A 23,279-nucleotide genomic window follows, 5' to 3' on the forward strand; every position below is an offset into this window, starting at 1 on the left:
CCCCTCAACAACTTGTCCAGTGTTCAGCTGCTTTCAGGAAGAGATTGTCGCTTCAGCTTTAAACGCTGATGTGCAGCCATGTCATAACGGTTTTACATTTCTGTGATGGTAAGAAATCAGGACAGTGTTCCTCACAGTCGCGTCTTCGGCCTTCTGATGTTTAATTCAGCTGCAACTTTGTGTGCTGCAATGATAAAAGAAGGCTACTCTGAGGAGATGTGTGGCGTGATAAGAGAATAAAGCATCAAGGATGAAGTGACACCTGCTGAGGAGGGCCATTTTCACAGCTAGGTGTACCAGATTCAAGCATTATTCGTTGATCGGAACATGTTTTGGAGCTGTGAAGCAGATGTTTGCAAGAAAATGGATTGATGGATTTAAAATTTTTGCAGTGCCACATCATAATGCATTTAAACTGGGTTAAATTCTGTTAAATGGATCATCTGTTCCACAAAACCCAACATGTTTAGTTGTTGAGCGGCACTTCTTTTTGATTTGGGCTGCAATGAGAAAGTAACAAGCTGTTGAGAACCTTGGAATCATTTTATTTTATTTTATTTATTTTTTTTGCTGAAACGCATCACTTCTGCGTTAACGGTTTATCACGGACCAGCTGGCCAACCTTGACGTGCCACCTGTCTGGTTGAGACATCCTATGGGTGACGCTCGAGTTACCCTTGGAAGAAAACCTTGGTCTCAAATATTTCAGTCGAGCCAAGAATCACACACTTTTATCAACACAGTGACTGTTTTAGAGTTGTTGAGCTGAAAAGACGTGTGGCGCTTTCTTTAAACAAATTTGTACCTTTTCGCTTTTTAAAATGTGATAGAATGAAAAAAAATGACAGAGTCCAGTTTGGATTTTAAACCACAAGCTCCGACTGGAGTTCCAGGCCCGGTTTCCGCTCCATGCTCGCTTTAGCACATTTGAGAGATTTCACCCTCAAGGTCGCCTTCCTGTCTGGGCTTTGTCTGCTCGTAGAAAAATATGCACCCTATCCAAGACATCTGCAAGTTCCTGTCTTAAAGTTCTGAATGCAAACTTGGAGGAACAGTTCTGCTAAACTCACTTTATCCAATAAAACAGGTTCTTAGGCCCCTCTCCTCACCAGCTGCTGCTGTAATTTACATGCTTAATAAAACAACCCAGAATATGTCTGAGAAGAACTTGAATGGTGAAAATGTTCTGATTTGTTAGAACAACATCAGACAGGTTTGATAGCTGCACCGAAAGCAAGAAAACCAATATTTATCCTGAAATCTTCCATCTCATGTTTCACCAGCTTGTGCTCATGGCATCAGTCCTCAAAGCTCCCTGTTAAGATCAGCATCAGCCGTCAGTCCGGCCTGCTGGGAGATTCAGGATTACTAAACAGTGAAAGAGAAAAGAAGCATATATATATATATATATATATATATATATATATATATATATATATATATATATATATATACATAAGCCTCTCAACAGCTACCTGTACTTCGTTCATCAAAGGCTGAACAGAAACCAGCAGGGAGGTTTTCTGCTCTTCATTGCCAGTTGACACAAAGCTGGGAGACTGATGGATGGGAGACTGCAAAAAAAAACAAAAAAAACGCAAACATGGACAGACACCAAAAATCACAGCTAAGAAAGAAGAAAAAAATTAATAGAATAAGCACATTTTCTGTGAAAATGCAGTAAATGCTAAGTGCTGAATGACTTAGTTGAAGAAGCTGAAGGTGAGTTGCTTAAATTTAAGTTAAAAAAGAGCAAAAGGGTTAAAAAATAGCAAAATGGTAGCTAATAAGAAGCTAAATGTTTGCTAAAAGCAGTAAACACTAACTAAAAGAAAGAAAGCACTCGCTAAAATAAGCCCAGCACTGGATAAGTAGCAAAATGCTAGCCAAAAAAAGCTAAAACTATTTATGTGAATGGCTAAAACAGCACAAAGTATGCTATAACTCAGCATTTAAACAGTTAGATCACATAAACTGTGTGAGAGGTGAAAGTTATCGTCTTCAGTGATGCTCAGCAGCGCTCCAATTGGAGGCCTGACTCAGAGAGCTCAGCTGCTGAGGGAAAACCTAACAGCAGCTATAAAAGCCGTGAAACACAGAGCAACTGTGCAGGCGACAAACTGGGAGATAAAAATCAACCCACTCCAGATCAGCCGAAAACTTTGTAAAGTTTAGAGCCCCACGAAAAACAACAACATAAAAAACCTGTTTTTTGTCAGTGATGCTGATATATACTGTATTTATCTACTAATATTCAATGAATATTATAGCTATATTATCATATAATAGCTGAGAAGTGCAACCTATTAGTTTTTTTTTTAAACAACATAATTTGTTCCAAATGTTGGTGCAATAGAAACAGAAGGAGCAGGAAAAGTCTTCAGATTTATCTGCTCGATCAAGAAAGTGTGGAAAAAAGAGGAGGGGAATTTAAAAAAAGACATGTCTGTAGGCAAATCAAATCCTCGGTGCTCCTGCTGCTCAAAACTAAATTAATAAAGTGGATGAGCTGTTCTGAGAAGTTTAATAACGTTTTTATCTGCCTTTAAGAGAACTTAACCTAATTAAATTCAATAGATGATTCAATATCAGCTGATGTTCTGATGCAGCTCAGTGCCAACAACTGAACTTCAAGCAGTTTGGTGTCTCAAAGTTAAACTTTTCAGAATAAAATCTAAACGATAGAACAGACAATTCTTTAAAAGCTGCTAAGCTTCAGTCAACGTATAGAAAAGAAGCACTTTAGTAAATATTTATGAATTTTGTTAAGGTTTTACTGGTACAAACTGAGCTAATTCACCTTATTTTTTATTTTTCCCAGTGCTGAAGTGTTTCACAGCTGAGCTTCCAGTTTTATTTGACACTTCTAGTTCCAGCCAGTGACCCCTGCTTTGTCAGGAAAAGCTGTTATTGAACTGATGAGGACAAATTGAACAAACCTGACACTATTTTCAGAACACCTCTGTGGGAAAAGACTTCAGGAAGGAACTTGTTCAGGTTTCCTGGGTCAAAGGTTAAGAGAACTCCTAACGAGTCAGAGGTATTTTCTCACTCCAGGAACTTGCAGACTTATCTCCACGTCTCAGACTCTGGAGGCTGCTTTGGAAACGAAACGTCTCTTTCAGCTAATGGGATCATAAAAACCATAATAGACCGGAGAAACCGCACTGGGGATGGAGTCGTGTTTGTGCTGCAGACCACACAGACGGGGCACGAACAAAAACCTGGAGGGAAAATGAGGCGCAAACAGCTGCGATTAAACTGAGATGATGATGAGCCTCCTGCTTTGACACGGCCTCATTTGGTCTCGTGGTAGCTTGCATACCACAGCTTCCAGCAGGCAACATACCCCCAGGGATCCTAAAATACTCGAGGAGCAGCCACTAGGAGGACGGGAGGCCGAGCTGCAAGCACGAACAAGCTGCTCAGGTCCTCAGACTGAAAGTTAACAGCTAAAGGGAAATTAGCAGCTAATGTCTGGGATGGATGGACAAATGCAGCTGACACCATATTTCTATGAGCTTAAACTCAGCTCCAGTTTTTCTGCAGCAAACTGTTTGTTTAGCTGAACTTGAAGCCTCAGGGCTTCTCTAAATGAGCAGTGGAGTTAATTTAGGATTGAAAGGCTGATCAGGCTACCAGGGTCACAGAGGTCCTGGTTCGATGTGGCCCATGTGTCCTCGCTGACACTCAGAGGTCACATGGAGTTACTGCACCGCTTCAAAAACCACAGTTTTAACTCATGTTTAGGGGAGTGGTGGCGCAGAGGTTAGAGAGGTGGGCTTATGATCCGAAGATCGCCGGTTCACGCCCCGGCCCCGACAACATCAAAAATTGTGGGTGGGGTAGGTGAAACACCCACACTTTCCCCCACCCTCATTCGCCCCACTCTGTGCCCATGAGCAAGGCCCTTAACCCCCACCATGTGCTCCCTAAAAAAAAAAAAACAGGTCTCTCTTGAAAATGAGTTCTGTGGCTCAATGAGACTAACCTGGATAAATAAAGGCTAAATAAATAAAAATAAATAAAATGTGCGTCTGTTAGCAAAATATCTCATGAACCAATGGACGGATTTTAATCAAACTTGCAGAAAATAACCCTATTCAAGATGGTTGCTGCAGCTAACATTTAAAAAAAAAACATTGTAATGCCACTTTGACATGTGACTGCTGATCTCTACTGCTGATTATTCATGCTGCTGATCTCTTGCCTTTATGCTGCTGTACTCATACCAATCTGCTCACTAGACTCGTGTTCAGACTGCTGTTTAATATACTGTATTATTGCACATTTTTAGTGTTTGGCGTATATAGTGGCCTTCTACTCTGCTCTCGACCGTGACCTCTCTAAGTGGCTTTAAACATCTGTTAAGTTCATGGCAAAACCCAATGCAGACATGTTCCCGTTTTTAGTTTTCTAGCTGTTGTTTCGCAACTTTTCTTTTTAATTACCATTTTATTTTCGCTTGTTAAAAAAAATTAATTTGTATGCATCCTTTGATTGTCTACTGTTGTCATCACTCTTTGTTAAAATCAGGTCTCTCTTGTAAATGAGTCCCTGAGGCTCACTGGGATTAACCTGTCTAAATAAAGGTTGAATGAATGAAAATATCTTAGATCCTTATATATAGGCTACCATTTCTTTTTATACTTTTATATTTTTGGGTGTAACTGGGACCTTAAGTACACAATTTCATTCCACCTCATGTACCATGTGATGCAAACGACAATAAAGAACCTTGAAATTAAAAATGTCGATATCTTCAGTTTTAGATATTGAGGACATTTAAAGTGATGGCAGCTGAGAGTCATTCACAACACGTACTCCTTTGCAATGTTATTTTCAACGATTAGCCAATATGGATACAACTTCCATCCATCCATCCATTATCTTTACCCGCTTATTCCATTTTGGATCACAGGGGTCTCTGGTGCCCATGTCCAACAATCGCTGTGCGAGGGGCAGGGTACACCCAGTTCCTAATTTTTCATTCACACCTTTGTGGAAGTTCTCACACAGGAAAGAACATGGTGTTCAAGACATTTAATGAGAACAAAGAACTCCTTCAACACCAGCAGCATCAGAACTCATCACAGAAATGGTCTCAAACACAGAAACTGTCAGCAGACGTCTCAAACAGGTTGATGTCACAGGAGAATCAACCTGAACAAACAGCATAATAACACCATGCCACCTTATCTGTATTGGTTTAACTGTTGGTGTCATTAAGTGGATTGTGGATACAGTGACGTTAGAAGCAGATGGATTATTGTCGCCATCGGACGGCTGCTGATAAATATATTAAATTAGTTTTTAAAGTACTTCTTGTGACTCCATGTCAGAGTGTTGCATATGAGCTATTAAGTGTTTATATGCTGCTAAACACTGAACCGAGGTTAAAGTAAAAATAACATTAAATAAACCAAATTCTTCTCGACTCAAGCAGATCACAGATGAACGGAAACATTTAGTCCCAATTTGTCTTTTCTGAATGAGAATTTGCTCCTGACTCCAGATCAGGTAGCACTTCACCTCCATTTATGTCCTATTGGGTTAAAAAAAAACAAAAAAAAAAAAAACATAAAAAGAACGAAGAATGTTTTAGAGCACTTCCTGGGAAAACTTTCACCTTCGGGGGCTCAAACATTTCAGTTTGTTATATTTCTAAGGAGGCCTGCACAGCTACTGCTCCTGTAAAACCAGGAAGGATGTCGAGGACTAAGAGTTCATTTTTGTGCACAGTCATCATCTGAGCCTGGGGAAGATTCGGATGAACAGGATCATACTGATGAAGGTGAAGGAGACCAAGATGAGCATCAGCCACAGCAGCCAGTTGACGGACTTCTTCGTGTGCTGCTCCAAGCGCTCGGACTCCGTCTTCAGCTTCTCATAGTTCAGGTCTGCCTGACGCATGGACTGGGTCAGAGTCTGGAAGACAAATCAGGTGAGATGTTAAGAATCCCCCATAGGTGGTTAGAAGTCTTGTGCTGCCCTCTTGTGGTGAGTATCAGCAAAGACAAGTGGCGTACAAAAGGAGAAAAGATTAGAGAACTGTAATTTACCGTATTTTTCGACATATAGGTTGAACCTTTTTGCATAAATTTGCAAGTCCTGAAGTGACTAATATACGTTTTTCCCATATTTATAACGCAATTTTTGGCTGAGATCTGACAACTACATTCATTCTGACATGTCAAATATTAAACACTACCATTTGCAGCCACTAGAGGGGTCTCAAGCCTTAAGGCAAGCCAAGTGTCTCAATAACAACAGGTAAAAGTGGCTATTAATGAGACATTTGGCTTGCCATACAAGCCACCTTCATCTCGCTCCAGAACTCCTGGAGCAAACATCAAATCAGCTGCATTTTGCCACGCTGCCCAGGTGAAATACAGCTGATTTGACCATCAAAGTGCATTTATTATGGAAAAGTTCAACTGAGACACACCTTTGCTATAATGTCAAGCAAACAAAGAATTGTTTTTAAGTGTTAATCCTGTTAAAAGTCCTCCCGTGCACACTCCCGCGGCCGCCATCAGGCAGCCAATCGATTTTTGGCACAACACCAGCCCATGTGTCCGGGTGATCAGCGGTGACGCATAATAGATGTGACTTATACAGCGAAGCGACTTAATTATGTTTTTTTCCACTTTATTAGACATATTTGGACTGATGCGACGTGTACGGTGGGAAATACGGTAATTGTTTAGAAAGGCAGTTAAGCCAATTCTGTTAAAAATAATGAAATAAATAGAACTGAGAACAAGGAACTTTACAGTGCGTTCTCACAACTTAAATAAACGCGTCAGCTCTAAAGCCACAGGTTCTGAAAAACAGAGGGCCTTCTCATCAGAAAACGACAACATTCATGATCCAGCTGATAAATCCTCCTGCCCCGTTTCGGTTCAGCAGCTCTCATGTTGAATAAAGCTACCTGGTTGTCCTGCTTGATTATGTTTTGTGCCGCCAGGGTATTGTTCTTCAAATTTCTGGCCAGGCTGAGCATGTCCTCTGCCAGTTTCTCCTGCAGGTTGTGGTGGCGCTGCAGGATGGCGTCTAGCTCGGCAGCAGACTGACGCTCGTCCACAGGGAGACCCCTGCAGAGTTTAAGGATTTTGTAAGATGATTTTATGATGAAAGAGAGCAACACGGTGTCTTGTATCCATCATGAGTCAGGCTTTACCTTCTGTTTCTTAGATCTGAATCCAACATGCCTGAAAGAATAAACAAACAAAACAGGGCACTCTTTATTTGAACAGGTTAGAAAACAAGACATCTGATCTTTAAAACAATTCTTACCTTTACCAGAGGAGTGCTGCAATTACAGAAAAAAAACACGAGTTAAACACGTTCAACAGTTTGAGGCTTTTCAACTTTAATGCTCAAACTACCCAAGGGAAAAGGTAAAAATGACTAAAAGAATTTGTCAGAGAACTAAAAAAAAAACTAAAAAAAAAAAACATAAACCAGAAAAATCCTAAACAATGAACACCCTGACCAAGCTGCACGTCAGTCACTCAGCACACATCTTATCTCACCGTGCCGAGCAGCTCATCCCTCATCTCTCCTGTACACCTGGCCTTTGTTTGCAGATGAACCGTTTTACTGGCAGGCATCCTCTCATTGGCTATGGTGGGCGTGCGGCCGGGGGCGAGGAACTGATTGGCTAAAGCCTTCTCTGTTGGTGAGGGCTGAGGAAGAGATATTAGAAAACTGTTTTCACAAAAATATAAAATCTTCAAATTTTCCAAATAATTTTTTTGGGAAAAAATGTATAGATGCATGATTAAAAATACAGCTAAAACACATACTATGGATGAATTAAAAAATAAATAAAACTCATCTCAAATCTCACCAGCTTTTCTGCTTCCAGAAGCCCTTTCAGAAAATCCACTTTCCTTGTGTATTCAGTAAGGACCTCCTGTGTTGGTTTGCTGAACGAAAACAAAAAATTAATCGGCGGAGCATCACTGATGTTCCCGTCTAGCTGGAATTATGCAACACTCAACATCTAACAATTAAACCACGACGTGAACCGTGACCAACGATGAAAATGAAGTTTGAATAACTTGTCAGTCAAAAGTGTTCTTGATCACGTCGCTGTTTCAAATGGTTCAAATAAATAAATATTCAAAGTCAAGAGTGGAGCAACCTTTGGCATTTCCTCAGAGCTACCAACATCTCCTCCAGGGCAGCAACATACTGAAGGAAAGAAAACAAACAGCGATGAATATGATAAATATGGGATCAAAAATTACATTAACAATGCAACCGGAAGGCTTCATCAGTCAAGGAAACACACAACACAAAACTGATTCTTCCCCCAACAGCTTACTCCAAAGTGGAACAAACCAGTTATGTTGGTGATAAGTTGGTCTCTTTGTCACGCCCCCTCCTCCATTGCCGGCCCTCTTCCTTGTTGACAGTCGTGTCAAACTGGTTGAAAACAACAAAAGTCCATGCTCAATAATCCAGATATACAATCCAACATTTTTCAGTCAGGTCATCTGGACGTTTTTTTTTTTTTTCCTTGTTTTTTTTCCCTGGACTGATGAAGCCTTCCAGATCGAAGGCGAAACGTTTCAGCAAAAGAAACTGTCCAGATGACCTGACTGAAAAATGTTGGATTGTATACCTGGATTATTGAGCATGGACTTTGTTGTTACATTAACAATGGATTTTCTTTCATTTCAGTTTCGCCCTAAGGAACACTAGGATAGTCTAACAAAGTTAAGTCAGGTCCTCTGGACGAATTGTTGTTGTCGAAACGTTTCATTTTTTATCCAAAAGACCGTCAGTCTGACGAGCTGCAATAAACTCAGTCTTATAAGCAGCACCTTCTTATCAACCAGTTTGCTGCTGACATCCAGAACTAGCTGTTCACATGATAAGGAGGACCATCAGCCTAACAACTGGTCCTTAGTGCCTTGATGGCTGCTTGCTATTCACAGAGGGCTGAGCGATACTAGCACCAACAGCTTTGTAAGAGGGGGACAGTTGAACATGGAGACCTCCGCCCCTGTTAAACTATGGATGGTTTCTCTTCACAAATGTGCACATTTTCATCCCTGAAAGAGTGATGAAGAGACGAGAGATAAACAAGAGACGTTTATCCAAATGTCTTGGATAAAAGAAAGAACGTTTCAACAAGAAGAATCTGTCCAGAGGACCTGACAACTTTATTAGATTTTTCTACCTGGATTATTGAGCATGTATCAGGATACTGGAGGGTAGTACTGTACTATAAAGTTACGGGAACATATGAATCAGTTGACACAAAATAAAGAATAAATGAGATTTTAAATTTTTAGGCTTTTAGGAATAACCCTGATTATTGACAGCACTAATAAAAATAATACCAGGCTATAAGATGCTATGCATTTTTACATTTTAACTAAAAGCAGTTCTCAGTCATTTATATTTAATAAGTAATTAATATTCATTTATTGAACAGACTTTACAATAAATTTCTTTCCTTTCATTGGCCACTTGATAAACCCCTCTTTAAGCCTGTTCATAATAGAACTAAACACAGTTTAAACACTGCTGAGTAACTTTACCATGGTGAACCAAATGCCACAGGTGGTGTTAGCTTAACTTAAAAGTCTATTTCTCGCGTGTCTTTTTGAATGTTTATTTGTTGCCAATTATCAAATCGTGAACAAAATATGAAACAGCTGAGCTCTTCAGCTGATGAAAGTCAGGTCGGCTCAGTCTCCGTTTTCTGACGACGTGGCTAACTGCAGCGGCTAACAGCCGCACAGCTAACAACACAGTCGAAACAAGACAGACCCGCGTTTCTATCGGGAATCCTCCATTTTCTGTGTTCCGTGTTACCTTGTCTAACCTCCATTCAGTCTCTCCACGTTTCTCCGACGCAATAGTCTCACAGCGAGACAACAATCTAATAAAATTGATCTCCAATCTGGAAGACATGTTTGAAGATGAAACACTGTCGCGTCAATTTGACGTCAGAGCGCCGGAATGGTGGGCGGAGCATTAGCTGTCCATCCTTGTTGAACGGAATCAAACTAAAAAGTATTTGAAAATGTTCGTGCATGGCCTCAACAGTTTTATCTTAAATATTGTAGTAGTAATAATAACAATAATAATAAATTATTTATCTATCCATCTATCTCTATATATATATATATCTATATATATATATTCAATTCAATTAAAAAATACTTTATTAGTCCCAAAGGGAAATTATTTTCTTGTTGTAACTTTGAAACTGTCATTTCATTAAGAGACGTTATAGATGCTGATGGCTGTAGACAGGAAGGATCTCTTGTAAAGGTCCATCCCACAGTGGATCCTAAGAAAGTGGCTGCAGATGCCGTCCGATCCATCCACCCAGACTCGGCTGGCCTCTCGGTTCCCTCCGGCTGTAGGATTGCCCGAATGGCGGGCAGAACTACTCCCAGAGCGATGGCCACTCCTCCCAGCAGTCTGCGGAGCTCCTCGTCGCTGCGGACAGCCAACTGTAGGTGCAGAGGGACGATCCTGTCCTATCCTGTTTCTATCTGCTTTATTTTAAATATGCCACTGAACTTCAACTCATTTTAGTGAATTCTACTTAAGACATTTACCAGTAAGTAGAACATGGGATTTTTCTGACTATGTACTGTCTCACATTCAGCTCTTTTTAAAGTTGTTGTTGGTGATGGACCTCTAAAATGATTGCCAACCCTCTATATAATCAAACAAAAAAGTGGCATGACTGTATGGAGTTACTTGTTGGTGATTTAAATAATACTTGATGGCACGTTTATGACTTAACATTTTGTAGCAACATGCCAGCTCATCTGATTTGTGCCAAGTGAGATCATCACTTTTCCTAATAGGACAAGTGAAGACATCAATAACTCTTATGAAAAAGAGGGATCACATTTCATAGCTTCTTCACAATTACCTAATTTAAACCCATGTAAGATGATCTGTGCTTCATGATTTCTGTAAACTCCTGCCTCTATGGTAGAGAAGTATGAGAGAAAGTAACATTGTCCTCATCACAAAATAATGCAACTTTATAAAATTTACAATGCTTTGTTATTTGCTTTGTCAGTTTGGACACAAAACTCGTGGGTAATGAAAAGACACAGAAGCAGGTGTTACAAGCATCATGTGCTGTATTTCCATGTTAATACCAATAACCATTCCAGCTTGTATCATTCAGTCCCAAACATACACTCTGTTACACATCAGAACATCTTCCTCATAATCCAAACTAAAACATCATTCAGCAGTCAGAGAAACATTAGTATTACATTTCATTTTATACAACGTTGGCTGAGGCTGCGCTTCAGCAGAACTTGCTCAGCGTAAAGACTGTCCACAGCTGAGTGAAATCACGTTCGTTCAGCGGGGAGGGTGACTTCGAGGCGCTTTTGAAGAACATTGTGGTATCACGGTTTGTGTTGCTTTCGGTGTTTTGGAGGAGAAAGTGGCAAGTGCTGCTTCTGTTTCCCTTTGCTAACTGAAAGCACTTCCTATATGGTGTGTGTTGTGCAGCAGGTAAAGGATAATTCAAACAGAATGTGCAGGATTTGGTCCTTGGTCTGAACATGTGTCCGTTCAGGGCTACAAACAGAAATCTAAAGTCACCTATTTAACCCCCCTCTCTACAAGTAGTTCAATAATTATGCTATGAAAAGTGAGTTAATCAACTCCGTAGAAAACATCAAGGCACTAGGCAAACAATTCGTTGAGCACATGTTGCTCATTATGAGAACAATAAAAAGACAATTTGTGTCTGTAACCTGCATTAATTTCATGTTTTACAGATTTAAAAACAATCTTTGAGCAGATACAGAAGATGCAGCCTGTAATCGCAATATCTTATAATGATAGAAAAGATGCTTAGCAATAACTTGTCCAGTTATTTTACTGTCAAATACGACAAAAGTCTGATTAGTTTCCCTCTGGTAACAGCTGTAACAGCTGCTGATCACCGTCACTTCAGTCTGACTTTGTGAATTTATCACGTTTTTTTCAGTTCCACTCACACTCACAGGTCCTGTTCCTGTGTGCGGTTTTTATCCTCTTCTGAAATCTGGATCAACTTCTGGATTTATTTGTACATTGTTGCCTTTTTAATAAATTCATTGTTTTGGTTTTTGCTTGGTCAGGCATCACCGTCCATGTAGGGGATGTCTGGGTCAGAAAAGCGTCTCTGCACCTTGGAGGTTTCCCCCTGGGGTTGCTGGATCTGAGAAGAAAGCTTAACCATGGAGATGGAGGATGAAGAGGAGGAAGCAGAGGGAGGGCAGGAGGAGAAATGGAGCAACAAGTCACATTCTGGCTTGTCGATGTAAAGGGACTGGGTGCTGTCTTTACGGCAGATGCGCAGCTCACGTTTCCTCACGGAGTGCGAGAAGTCTCTGATTATAGGAGGGGTGCGAGTCTGAGCGGGGTTCGAAGTCGCTGTCTGGGGTGAGACACCTGGGGGCAGTTTAACTGTGTCTGGGATTACAGGATTACGACGCTGCAGAACGTGCCTGAGGGAGCCGCTGGATGATTCAGACGTTGAGGAGGCAGAGCTACACACAGACGAAGAGGAGCTAGCAGGGGTGAGATTTGCCAGAGAGACACTTCCAGCAGGATCTTTCGATCGCTGGGCCAGATCTGAGGGTTTAGGAGCACAAACTAGCTTTTGTCTCTTCAACTGGGCAGCACTTTGTCCTGGCAGAAAAGAAGAAGAAAAAAAAACAAGAAACTGAGCAAGTGGAAGACAATAGTATTTCACAAATAAATAAAAAAAATAGAAAAACACACAGCAGTGCAAAGAAAGACGAAGAGAAGACAAATGGAAGATCATGCAACCATGTTATCAGAAAAGTAGAATTACAAGCAAGAGATCTGATGTGGTGCCGAATGTTCAATTCATTTATTAGCTCAGAACGATGTGTGAGCATGCTACTGTGCCACTTGTATATTTACATGAACACAAACACACAAAACACGGTTGCTGTTCCCCCAACCTGCTTTGTTTAAAGAGCAGACATCAGCGCCCCATCACCATCACTGGTCCAGACCTGCACCACAGAAGACAGGAAGGGCCCGAGGCAGTGGCCCAGTGGTTTGGTCAGAAACCCACCGGTTAGTGAGAGGAACGGGTAGAAGGAGGGAAACACTGGGCTGTACCTCAACACTAACCTTCTGGCTCTGAACTGTGAGCAGAGGAGCGCTGCTGTTCATCCAGGAGGCTCTCGGAGCTTAGTGATGCTTCCGAGTCCAAGTTCTCTTGGTCTGAACCGGGCTGCTCCATGTCCGGAAGCCGCACGGCAAGGTCATCTCTGAGAAATGAGCAGAAGACAAGAACATCAGATGCTTTGAAGGACAAAAAGAGAAAAACAAACAAATAAAAACAATTAATATATAAAAAGGTAAGAGCACATCCTCACTTTTCCTGTTTGATGGATTTGATGCGTTCCACCAGGTTGTTCTCCGTGTCCGAGTCCAGAGGCTCGTTTTCAGGGACCACGCTGAGATCAGAACCCCCCTTCTCATGCATCTGCACAAAACACAGCATCAAGCACTGATCACTGACCCACCCAGACAAAAAATATATGGTTTTTAAATTACTATATGGAGTTATTTATGAATGGGAAATTACTACAACAATGCACTAAAAACAACCAGAATCTAAATCAGCCAAAACTGTTAGTGAGGTAACAAGGAAAGCAGGATGGATGGTGCCTGTGATCTTCATGCATATGCACAGAAATACCTACAGCTCTTTTGTGAAGATGAATGAACATGAATGAATCAATGAACAACCACCCCCCGCCTGTCATCAAAGTTAAACACATCACCATGATCAGAAAAGATTGAGCCTTCTCTATAAATAATATGACTTTCAGAGCTTTGTGATCCTTTTTTTAAATAAATAACTATTTAGTAGTGGAAAAACCACAAAGTCAAAAATACAACGTTACCACCAAGCTTTGCAAGTCACATTTTGTGTAAGTTCACTCTCCGACAAAGAGAGGAATCACAACAGCAACCCAGAACCACTTTGTCCTCACACTCAGAGAACACACAAAAAACATCAAATCCCTCAGATCACAAGCCTGACAAAATAAAAACCTAACAAAATGCAAACTTCTTCCAGTTAGTACAGATGATTTCACAGTTAGACAATTGTAAAACGTGAAAACGAGTAAAGAAAAATATAAAACGGCCAGAGCATCACCAGAATCTAACATGCCATGCACAAGCAGTCCAACATGGCAAACTACACACGACAACTACTGAATCTACTGGAGAACTGGATGATACATACCACCACTCCTTTGTAAGGAGCCGAGTACCTGAGAGGTAAATGCAGGTAGTGCTAAAAACAAAATAAAAAAATAAAAAACAAGGGAACATTGGCTATGTTACTGGAATAATCTGAGAACAGCTGATAAAGGGATTAAGTGATTTACATAATGCAATAAACAACTAATTTTATGTAAAATAAACCTTTTTATTTATAAGTTTTACAACATCTGACTTTATTCACTGTATAGTCACACGTGCAGCTAATCTAAACTTGCGTATCGAGCACATCTGTTACCGTGTTTTTTCTCTTGAGTTTGAGCTGGTTAACAGCCAGCGCCTCGGCGTACTCCAGCTGCTCGATCTCCTCCATCCTCTCATTGTAGCGTCTGGTCTGCTCAACGATGAGCATCTCTACACACCTACAGGCAAAGAGTGACAGTATTTATGTGATTTTTATGCATTTGATGTAATTAAAGAAAAACAAACTCATCCTATGGTCAGAATAAGAAAGTTTTAGTCTTTATGTCATTTTGTGGCAGCTCTTACATTGTCGTCTTGGCAACGTCCTTCATGCTGAGCAGCGGGTCAGCGGTGTCAGGGCAACGCAGAATACATGGTGCAAACACTATGGCCAATGAGTTAGGGGACATGCGATTGTGAGCTTCTTCTTTAGAGACCCTGCAGGAACGTTGTCAGACAGAAGAATGTCATTTGATTACCTGCACTGCCAGCTTAACAATCCAGGGGTTGAGTGAGTTGATCAATTTGAAGCGTAGTGTTCTTTGATTTAGATAAGAACTGCTTTAATATATACATGGCATGAGTCCGCACCTGACAAGGTGGAAGATGAGTCGCTCTAATGTGCTGAAGTTTGCTGAGGGGAGCTCCTCCAGCACTTTATAGATGGCATGAAGCTGCTCCTGTCTCTCTGGCAGTTCTAACAAAATACATGAAACATCTTAAAGTGACACCTGTTTCTAAACATTAACAGTCTACTGTGAAAAGCAAAGGCCTTCATTTAAGTTTTATTCCCTCTAAAGAAACAATTTACCGACGAGTCATAAGAAAAAAGGAGAAAAGTTGACTGCTGTGAAATGTCTCCCCCTGCTGGACAACATCCCACTCACCGACTGCATGAAGGAAGTCGTTGTAATGTGCGAAGGTCATGAGAGGGTCGGGCAGCTCCCTGAGCCACTGCTTCACCAGGCCGGTCACTGTGTGGATGGGATAGTCCTCGAGGCAGACTTGATAAGGGTCTACACACATGGAAAAGACAACAACAGCACCAAAATATGGGGGGGGGGGGGGGACATGTATGAGTTGAAATAAAAACAGACTTCATTTAATTCCAGTGTGTTGTAATCGTTATTTAGAAAGCGTCTAACCTGTTTCTAGCCGCTGGTGCAGATCTTTGATGCGATTGGCAGAGCCGGATTTGCGATAGATGCCCTCGGTGTAGAGGCCGTGCATCTCCACATGCTCCAGCATCATCTCCAGAACCACCGGCACCGGGTTCTTATCACTCACCAGGCGACAAACGCACACTTTAAAGTGTTGTCCGGTGATGACCTCATCACTCTGTGGATTCATAACTGCAGTCAATAACTCGTCTTCTTAAACATCAAACAATGCTTTAAACTCGTTCCGGGTATAAGACAAACACACAAGGCTGAATTTAATACGAAAAACAGACCTTTCTGGCATAAAAGTTGGAGCAGTCGACGCTTATTTTGCAGAGGCACTTCTTGTGGCACACCATCTTACAATCTGTAGGAAAAATTTAAAAAGGATGAATACATGACTTTAACCTGTGTAGCGGTTTACTTAAAAATGCTAGTTTTGTTGGGGTGTTTACTCACTGCTGCACATTGAGGCTTTCTCCATGACCCAGATGTAAGAGCTACACTGGTCACATGACTGTACAATGCTGACCTGATAGTTGACAAAGATATGATCCAGGTAGCACTCCGCCTAATAAAAAACCCACCACGTTAGTCAGATTTTAAATAAAAATCATCTACTGAGGACAACATAAAGGACTTTTTTTCAAATGCAAACTTACACTTTTATGCTTATTTCTCCTCTTTTTTCTAGTTTTGGAAAGCTGAAAGACAAGACAAGTCTGTGAATGCATAGTTATTTTTGAACTAAAGTCATACATTTCAGCGTTTTACCTTGGCAGGTTCAGCCTCCTCCTTCTTCATTTCTCCTCTGATGAAGCCATCCAGCACAGACTGGAACAGGTTGACCACGAGTGGGACATCTTCTTGGTATGCGCTGCCTGCCAAGTGGATCACTTTGTTTTGGTAGCCTGACATTAGTCCTTTGTAGCCGATGGTGGGTTTCTGTTTAGACAACACGAGATAAAGGAGTTAACTCAGCATAAGCATTATGTGACTGTCTCCAGCCTGCACACATACTTACATGGACAGAATACATCGATTTGATTGTCTCTCTGAACTGCAAGGTGGCTTCAACAAAAATGGATTCTGTACTGGACAGCGGCTTACCCCTGGATCGAAAATCATTGACCTACAAAAAAAAAAAGAAAAAAGCTAAAACAATTTTCTTCTGTTGAGATGTTTGTAAAAATTTTAATCTGATTAAAGTATCTCCAAAAAGAAGTCTGCATCTCGTTCCTTTTGACGCACCTGGTTGCCCAGAAACTCATCGAGGTGCCGCAGCTCATTAGCGTTTTTGATTTCTCTGTCCAGCGAGGCGTTCCACTGCTTAGAGACCCGTGTGGCTCGACTGATCTTTATGGTGGGGTTTCGGCCTAAGCTCCTTCCAGCACGGTCACTGTGGGGCTGAGGCAGAGTCCGAGACAGGTGTCCAGATGGGGGCGCTGAAAAAAGAAAGTTTTTCTCATGTAAACATAAAGACATGTGACATACCATGTATTTCTGATAATTTTATGAACATAATCAACAGATGTAAAAAAACAAAACAAAATATGAAATAATTTTGCACGGATCAGCAGGAATAATAATTTCACATCTCTCTTCATGTGTAATGTTCAAACCATCCTTCCTACTATCGCCTCTGGTTTCCTGTCAGATGAGGCAACTTTAAAAATGTCACTAGAACCTGATAAATGTTTGGACTGTTTTTGTCCTGTTGAGCTCTCTGACTTGTCAAAAATAATAGCTTCATCCAAACCATCCACGTGCCTGCTAGATCCCATCCCAACCAGACTATTTAAAGAGGTATTTCTCTTAATTAATATCCACACTTTGGATCTGCTTAATTTATCTCTAATGATTATGTACCACAGTGCTTTAAGATTTCTGTAATTAAACCTTTACTTAAGAAACATAATCTTGACTCAGGAAACCTAGCCAACTATAGACCTATATCTAATCTAACTTTCTTCTCAAACATTCTAGGGAAAATAGTTGCAGGTCAGTTGCGTGAACTGCAAAGAAATAATCTGTTTGAGGAGTTTCAGTCAGGTTTTAGAGCTCACCATAGCACAAAAACGGCACTAGTGAAAGCACTGGTGAATTGAGTCGAAGGCAGCAGGGGAGAAAAAAAAACTGTAAAAAAATAAATGACGGTACCTTCCCCTGGTGCTGACTTGTCATTGAGAGCATGAACAAATGTCAGCTCTTCGTTGTCTGGAGTATGGGCCTCTTTGGGTCGTTTCTTCAAAAACTTGAAGAATCCACCTGACCTGCAGGGGAGGAAAAACAACAAAAACATTGAAATAGTTGTAAAAATGTGAAAGGATTCTGTTTGGGGATGATACTGACAAAAAAAGCGAGATTTCTAGAGTGAACTTCTCATTTCAACTGAGTTTAACTTCTGGTTATTCCTCTGAGGAAACAAGTACAATGTTTAACATTTGTTTACCAATTTAAAACTGAACTGGAAAATTATTTTGTTGTGGCATCTGAATGGTGCATTTCACAAATTATAGGCATTTGTAAACCTAAACAAATTATACAACAGTGAGAAATTCATTCTCTAGTAAAACTCTTTACATCACACCTAACTGTCTCAAATCATTCTGCATGCATTTTCTCAAAGCATGCCTGAAAAACCTAATGCATGTCTCCTGATGTTCAAACTGGGCCCAGATGTTTGCACATCAGTCCACTGCAGTGACGTACTTGTCTGGAGTGGAAGCGGTGGAGTGGATTGAATCCTGGGGACCGAAGCCTTGCTGCTTCTTTGAGACGAAACTTTCTTTTAGGTCAGCACTGTGACTTTCTGAGGAGGAAAGTATCTGCAGACCAGAGGACAGTGTTTGCAAACAATTAGGCATGAGGAAAAATTACAATGAACAGGGACCAGTTTTCACTAAATAAAAGGTTGCCAGTAAATAATTTATTATAACACTTTTGAAAGGAGAAAAGTGTAATCGTAGAAGATCGATCGATACTTAAAATACCTCTTTGATGGAAATGGCACCAGCCCCTTCAAAACTTGGAGAAAAACCGTCAATTAATGGCAACGATGTTTCACTCCTGCAGAAAGATGACAAAATAACATCACTGAAAGAATGTCAGCATTTTTTACAAAAACGGTCCGAACAGAGAAAGATGAACAGAAACAAAGGTGTCTGAATTGTTTCAAACTATAAGGCCTGTGATGCTGATGTATTTTTTAATAATACTGCCACAAGCTTTAGCCCTAAATATTAGAGAACAGAATCTGTGAAATCAGACGTACAGATGTGACTTAATCCTTTCTTCTCGGTTGTAAGGTGGAGGAGAGCTGGTGGCCTTTGAATTCTCCCCATTACTCCTCCTCACCTTCCACTTCTCTGGTTTCTCCTTTATAGCTCCAGTGCGGCGCTGCAGGTTTACAGCTCCGGTACTGTCACCATTTTTCTCATGCGCAGAGTCAAGGGGTAGCAGGGGTAATGTAGAGGGTCGGACGGGACCGGCAGGGGGAGGAGAACTTCTTGCCTCCTTCTTTCCTCCCTTGTCATCCTTCATCTTCCAGGCCACGAAGGTGTACTGGTCCAGCTCCTTGCTGTCTGACCGCTCTTTGAGCTTAGTTGTCTCCTGGTTCTTGCTTTTCGGAGGGGATGTCTGATCTTTGCTGACGACTGCAGAGGAGGAGGCGGCAGCTCGTTCCGTCTCTCTCTTGTTGTGCTCCAGTCCTCTTCGCCTCCTCTCCTCCCTCTTAATAGATGAAGACTGTTTGTTGATGACAGGCTGGACACTCTTCTGTTCAGCTTGGGGAGATGCAGAGGTAGTGCTGGTCATTTTATCCTTCCCACCTGAGGGCAGCACCGATTCTGAACCTGGTGTTCCTGGTGTTTGGTTCTTCAAGCCTTCCTCCTCCTTCTCATCCTGCTGAGGTTTAGCCTTAAATGTACCGTTAGTCTCCAAATCCAGCTCCTCTTCCTCCAGCTCTTCATCTTTGCCTTGTTCCTCATCTATATGTAAGCTTGTGTTGTCCTCCTGTGCATCCTCTTGTCTCTCCTCCTCCTCTTCTTCCGGAACAAAGAGATTTTCATCCAGCATCTCCTCTGTGACCAGCTCTATATCTGGATCCTCTCTTGTCTGAGGCTCATGTTCTCTTCTGTGCTCATCTTTCTCCCTTTGCTCCTGTGCTCTCCTGGCTGCTTCCTCCTCTGCTCTCCTCCTTGCTTCTTCTTCAATTTTCATTTTTGCTTCCTCTTCTGCTTTTCTCCTCGCCTCTTCCTCCTCTTCTCTCTTCTTCCTCGCTTCTTCTGCTCGCCTACGGGCCTTTTCTTCCTCTTCTTCTTTCTTTCGTTTCTCCTCACGTACAGAATGACACCTGTAATGCACAAGACATAATAAGACACCCAAGTATGATTGTAAATATTGCACCTAAGCACCATCCATTCATCTAGAGACAAATGTTTTCATTTTAATTTCTTATAAAAACAAAAACAATTTGGGAGCATTTTCGTTGTTTACCTTCTGCGTGCCGAGTGCCCCCTGACCAGGGCTTGTATTTTTGTAGCACCTTGTTTTATTCGGCTGTACTCTGATCTCTGTCTGTGCCCTCTCCACACTGCCTGGATCAGAGTCGCCGCCTGTCGCCTTTGCTCCTTCCTGCAGTACCTACGCCAAGATAACTGAGAGACAGGACAGAGAAAATCAAGACTCAAAGCAAGTTGTGTATTGATGCGAGAAATTAAATAAATGGTATATCTGTGTTTACCTGGATCAAGATGGCTGCCCTCCTCATGTCTAGAAACTCCTGCCTCTGCAGGCGAGCTCTGAGCCAGCGCTGAAGGAAGATGATCTTCCGCATCACGTCCTTGTGCAGCATGTCCTGCAGCTTCTGCCGTTCCAGCTCCTTGAGAAACACCTGAGGCCACAAAACGCATCAGAATAAAAAATTATACGTGGATGAAAATAAGGTCTGCATGATAAAACGAAAACTAAATATTCAACAGCAGTGGCAGGAATTAAAGGAAATATGTATTGCAGGAAACTAACCCCGTTCAAAATATCTTGCTTTTAAAATCAACATTAACGGCAATACCTTGGTTTTGCCTATCTGGTACGTGGTGGGGTCAAGATGCATTTTCTTTTCTAGGAGCTCTAAGATGTCCTCTTTAGAGGCAGAGGTGTTCTTCGGCAGCAAAACTCTGAACTGCTCCACAAATTCCTGCAGAAATTATGCAAGTACTTAAGACAAGAGGTGAATATGCTGTTTCACAGAAGATAATCTGCATTACGTAATTGCTGTGGCACGATGTTGTTGGATAAATTTCACGAGAGGAGTGCAGCTGCAGTACCTGGAAGGTGTACTTTGCTCCATAGCCTGACCTCCTGATGCGAACAGTTTCCAGCATCCCAGTGTAATGCAGCTGCTGGAGCACCAAGGCCTCATACAGATACATCTCCCTCTGCTCACACACACAGTTACATTTAGAAACCCAAGGTTACTATGGTAGGTAAGCTGCCGTCATCTTAGACGAAATGAGAATTTGTGTCATTTGTTATGGCATCAAACTATCAGAAGGGGCAAAAGAGTGAAGTTTGTTTAACAAAATTACAGGAACATTATTTCACTGAATAAATCTGCATTTATTGGATTTAAGGTTAACAAGATAAAATACGATAAATTTACCTTCTCAGCATTGGAGCGGATACAACGAATGAAGAAAGGCTCTGCTTTGTTCAGAGTCTCCAAGAGTTTCGTCAAAGAGTTCTTGGGAGAAGGGAAAAAAATCATTATGCTTAAACACCTCTCTCCGAGTGCAATTTTCATTATATTTCAGCTGACGTTACCTGGAACTGAGCACTAATGCTGGGGGTCTTTTTCTTCTTGTGCAGGTGGAGCAGAGACTTTGTCGTCCGATCGTGCAGCGTCAGACTTACGATGAATTTCAACGACTGCGAATCTAGCAAACTCTGGAAACAGAAAAGCTGCAATCAGCTTCCTGTTTGCACTCATAGAGATTAGAACTAACAAAGTGGCTTCTGATCTACAGGTTTCTGGTCTTCACTCAGGATTACCTTGGGGATGGCCTGCCTCTGTTTGATAGTCTTGTTTTTCCTGCAGAAAGGAATAAAGAGGGTGCAGCGTGAGTAAAGAGCAGAAAGCCTGAGGTGTGAAGATGGAACGGGGTAAACGAATGGAGTGTTGTGAGGCCTGGTTAGTAAGAATGGGTGACTTCTTCATGCAGTTGTTAAGTGATGAAACATAGGCGTACACCTATAGACTGGATGAATGACCAGGAGGTTAGACAGTAACAAAAGAAGAGGAAGATGGAATGAAAGGCTTGAAATAATCAGCTCAGCAGAGACTCCCCACACAAAGACAGACATGCTCTCTACTTGGTCAAGTTCTCTTTAATGTCGTGCACAACACCACAGGGGGTAGTGTAAAATGCTCACACACTGAAAAAGTGCTGGGACATATTTTCACAAGATGCTTTAAAAGATCTTACATCAACAGTCTTTGCTGGTACTCATGCAGCAGTTGAAGTATTCGTGGCATCTACAAAAGCTGATTATGCAGCTTACAATGGCTACTTATAGAATCTGCAATGAGGAAGCTGGAATGTTTTACCACTGGACCAAAAGCAGATATTATTTTATAGCTTTTTGAGCACATCGTAATGGATGCAGGAGCATGTTCTGCCTGAGCTGATGACACTGGACTGATCTGAAGAAGAGCCGATGCCAGCTCTGTCTGCAGACTCACTGGAGGACTTGTCGTGGAAAGCGGAGGCGACCCCAAGATTGCAGCAGCTTGCGAGGGTCCTCCCCATCCAGCTGCAAGTTCTTAATGGAGCTGATGATCTCCGCATGCATGTCTCTGATCACGCACACGCACGTATAGACACACGTGGTATGAATAGAGGAGAAAAGGGGGAGGATGGGGAGCAGGGGAAGGAAAAGGGGGGAAAAAAAGCACAAACAAAAATTTGGAAAAAATATATAAAACAGAAGACAACAAAAAAAAAAAAAGTAAAGGAGAGTGTGAAGAACGCCACTGTTAGGACACCTCCAGGAGAAACATAGCAGCCGTTACCCAAGACAGTAAGACACAGTACAGAACAGCTGGGGTGTCATACCAAGAGACACTTCAGCTTTCACACAATCATCTGTGAACCACTGAAGCTTTTTCCTCTCTCCCCTTGATAATGTACAAGGAAACCACAAGACACACAAGACCACCCAACCATGCGTCACATCCTTTACAAAAACAGAGAAAGATACAGAGATTGGGTATTTAGAGGTTGTATTCCCACACGTCTTGCTGCCACTGTGGTAGTAAACATGCAGAGATGAGCTGAGCTGGCGCTTGGCGTGGCTGTCTGTCTGTTTCCATGCTGCGGATGTTACTGGCTTCGGTGTGGCTGTAAGTTGTTACGAGTGAAGGTTTTGTGTGTGAGCTCTTTTAATCGTGGCTGGCTGTTACACTGGAAACACTCTTGTGAGGTTAATATGGAGACTCTTCCCATAACCCAGAGATAGTCCATGCAGTTTTATTGCTATACTTACCACGACTGAGTAGGAAAACAGAGGCCAAGCAGTGAAAGAAATGACTAATACGAAATCTGTGCTTTC

The 23,279-nt window shown here is 41.6% G+C and overlaps 2 protein-coding genes across 2 annotated transcripts in view; both read right to left on the reverse strand.

Moving 5' to 3' along the window:
- Positions 1 to 5,737: 5,737 nt before the first annotated feature.
- Positions 5,738 to 9,976, reverse strand: use1 (unconventional SNARE in the ER 1 homolog (S. cerevisiae)). Its single transcript, XM_037674641.1, has 8 exons — positions 9,838 to 9,976; positions 8,153 to 8,202; positions 7,856 to 7,934; positions 7,539 to 7,691; positions 7,300 to 7,315; positions 7,184 to 7,214; positions 6,935 to 7,097; positions 5,738 to 5,928 (listed from the first exon to the last, which is right to left on the reverse strand). The coding sequence occupies exons 1-8, from the start codon at positions 9,934 to 9,936 to the stop codon at positions 5,746 to 5,748; spliced, it is 774 nt and encodes a 257-aa protein (XP_037530569.1). The 5' UTR covers positions 9,937 to 9,976; the 3' UTR covers positions 5,738 to 5,745.
- A 1,167-nt stretch (positions 9,977 to 11,143) lies between these two features.
- LOC119430641 (unconventional myosin-IXb) overlaps positions 11,144 to 23,279 on the reverse strand; it is a 39,244-nt gene continuing 27,108 nt past the window's right edge. The window contains exons 17-43 of the mRNA XM_037698086.1: positions 22,411 to 22,524; positions 21,720 to 21,759; positions 21,492 to 21,614; positions 21,331 to 21,411; positions 20,996 to 21,106; positions 20,740 to 20,865; positions 20,413 to 20,562; positions 20,166 to 20,326; positions 18,943 to 20,022; positions 18,662 to 18,737; positions 18,381 to 18,496; positions 17,829 to 17,941; positions 16,920 to 17,113; positions 16,693 to 16,800; positions 16,443 to 16,613; positions 16,331 to 16,372; positions 16,128 to 16,239; positions 15,962 to 16,035; positions 15,654 to 15,846; positions 15,396 to 15,524; positions 15,100 to 15,205; positions 14,815 to 14,946; positions 14,564 to 14,687; positions 14,288 to 14,338; positions 13,407 to 13,516; positions 13,159 to 13,298; positions 11,144 to 12,684 (exon numbers count right to left, since the gene is read on the reverse strand). Coding sequence (XP_037554014.1) covers positions 12,128 to 12,684; positions 13,159 to 13,298; positions 13,407 to 13,516; positions 14,288 to 14,338; positions 14,564 to 14,687; positions 14,815 to 14,946; positions 15,100 to 15,205; positions 15,396 to 15,524; positions 15,654 to 15,846; positions 15,962 to 16,035; positions 16,128 to 16,239; positions 16,331 to 16,372; positions 16,443 to 16,613; positions 16,693 to 16,800; positions 16,920 to 17,113; positions 17,829 to 17,941; positions 18,381 to 18,496; positions 18,662 to 18,737; positions 18,943 to 20,022; positions 20,166 to 20,326; positions 20,413 to 20,562; positions 20,740 to 20,865; positions 20,996 to 21,106; positions 21,331 to 21,411; positions 21,492 to 21,614; positions 21,720 to 21,759; positions 22,411 to 22,524 — 4,534 coding nt within the window. The 3' untranslated portion in view covers positions 11,144 to 12,127. The remainder of the gene's footprint in view (positions 12,685 to 13,158; positions 13,299 to 13,406; positions 13,517 to 14,287; positions 14,339 to 14,563; positions 14,688 to 14,814; positions 14,947 to 15,099; positions 15,206 to 15,395; positions 15,525 to 15,653; positions 15,847 to 15,961; positions 16,036 to 16,127; positions 16,240 to 16,330; positions 16,373 to 16,442; positions 16,614 to 16,692; positions 16,801 to 16,919; positions 17,114 to 17,828; positions 17,942 to 18,380; positions 18,497 to 18,661; positions 18,738 to 18,942; positions 20,023 to 20,165; positions 20,327 to 20,412; positions 20,563 to 20,739; positions 20,866 to 20,995; positions 21,107 to 21,330; positions 21,412 to 21,491; positions 21,615 to 21,719; positions 21,760 to 22,410; positions 22,525 to 23,279) is intronic.

This window comes from Nematolebias whitei, chromosome 3 (genome assembly GCF_014905685.2).
Source record: "Nematolebias whitei isolate Nwh7 chromosome 3, NemWhi1, whole genome shotgun sequence".
Classification (NCBI taxonomy): domain Eukaryota; kingdom Metazoa; phylum Chordata; class Actinopteri; order Cyprinodontiformes; family Rivulidae; genus Nematolebias; species Nematolebias whitei.

Coding starts and splice junctions, on each gene's coding strand:
- use1 (XM_037674641.1), bottom strand. CDS start 9,936: ATGTCTTCCAGATTGGAGATCAATTTTATTAGATTGTTGTCTCGCTGT. Junction 8,203..9,837: donor CTGAATGGAGGTTAGACAAG/GTAACACGGAAC, acceptor TCTTTCCTTCAG/TATGTTGCTGCCCTGGAGGA. Junction 7,692..7,855: donor TTCTGGAAGCAGAAAAGCTG/GTGAGATTTGAG, acceptor TCTCTTCCTCAG/CCCTCACCAACAGAGAAGGC.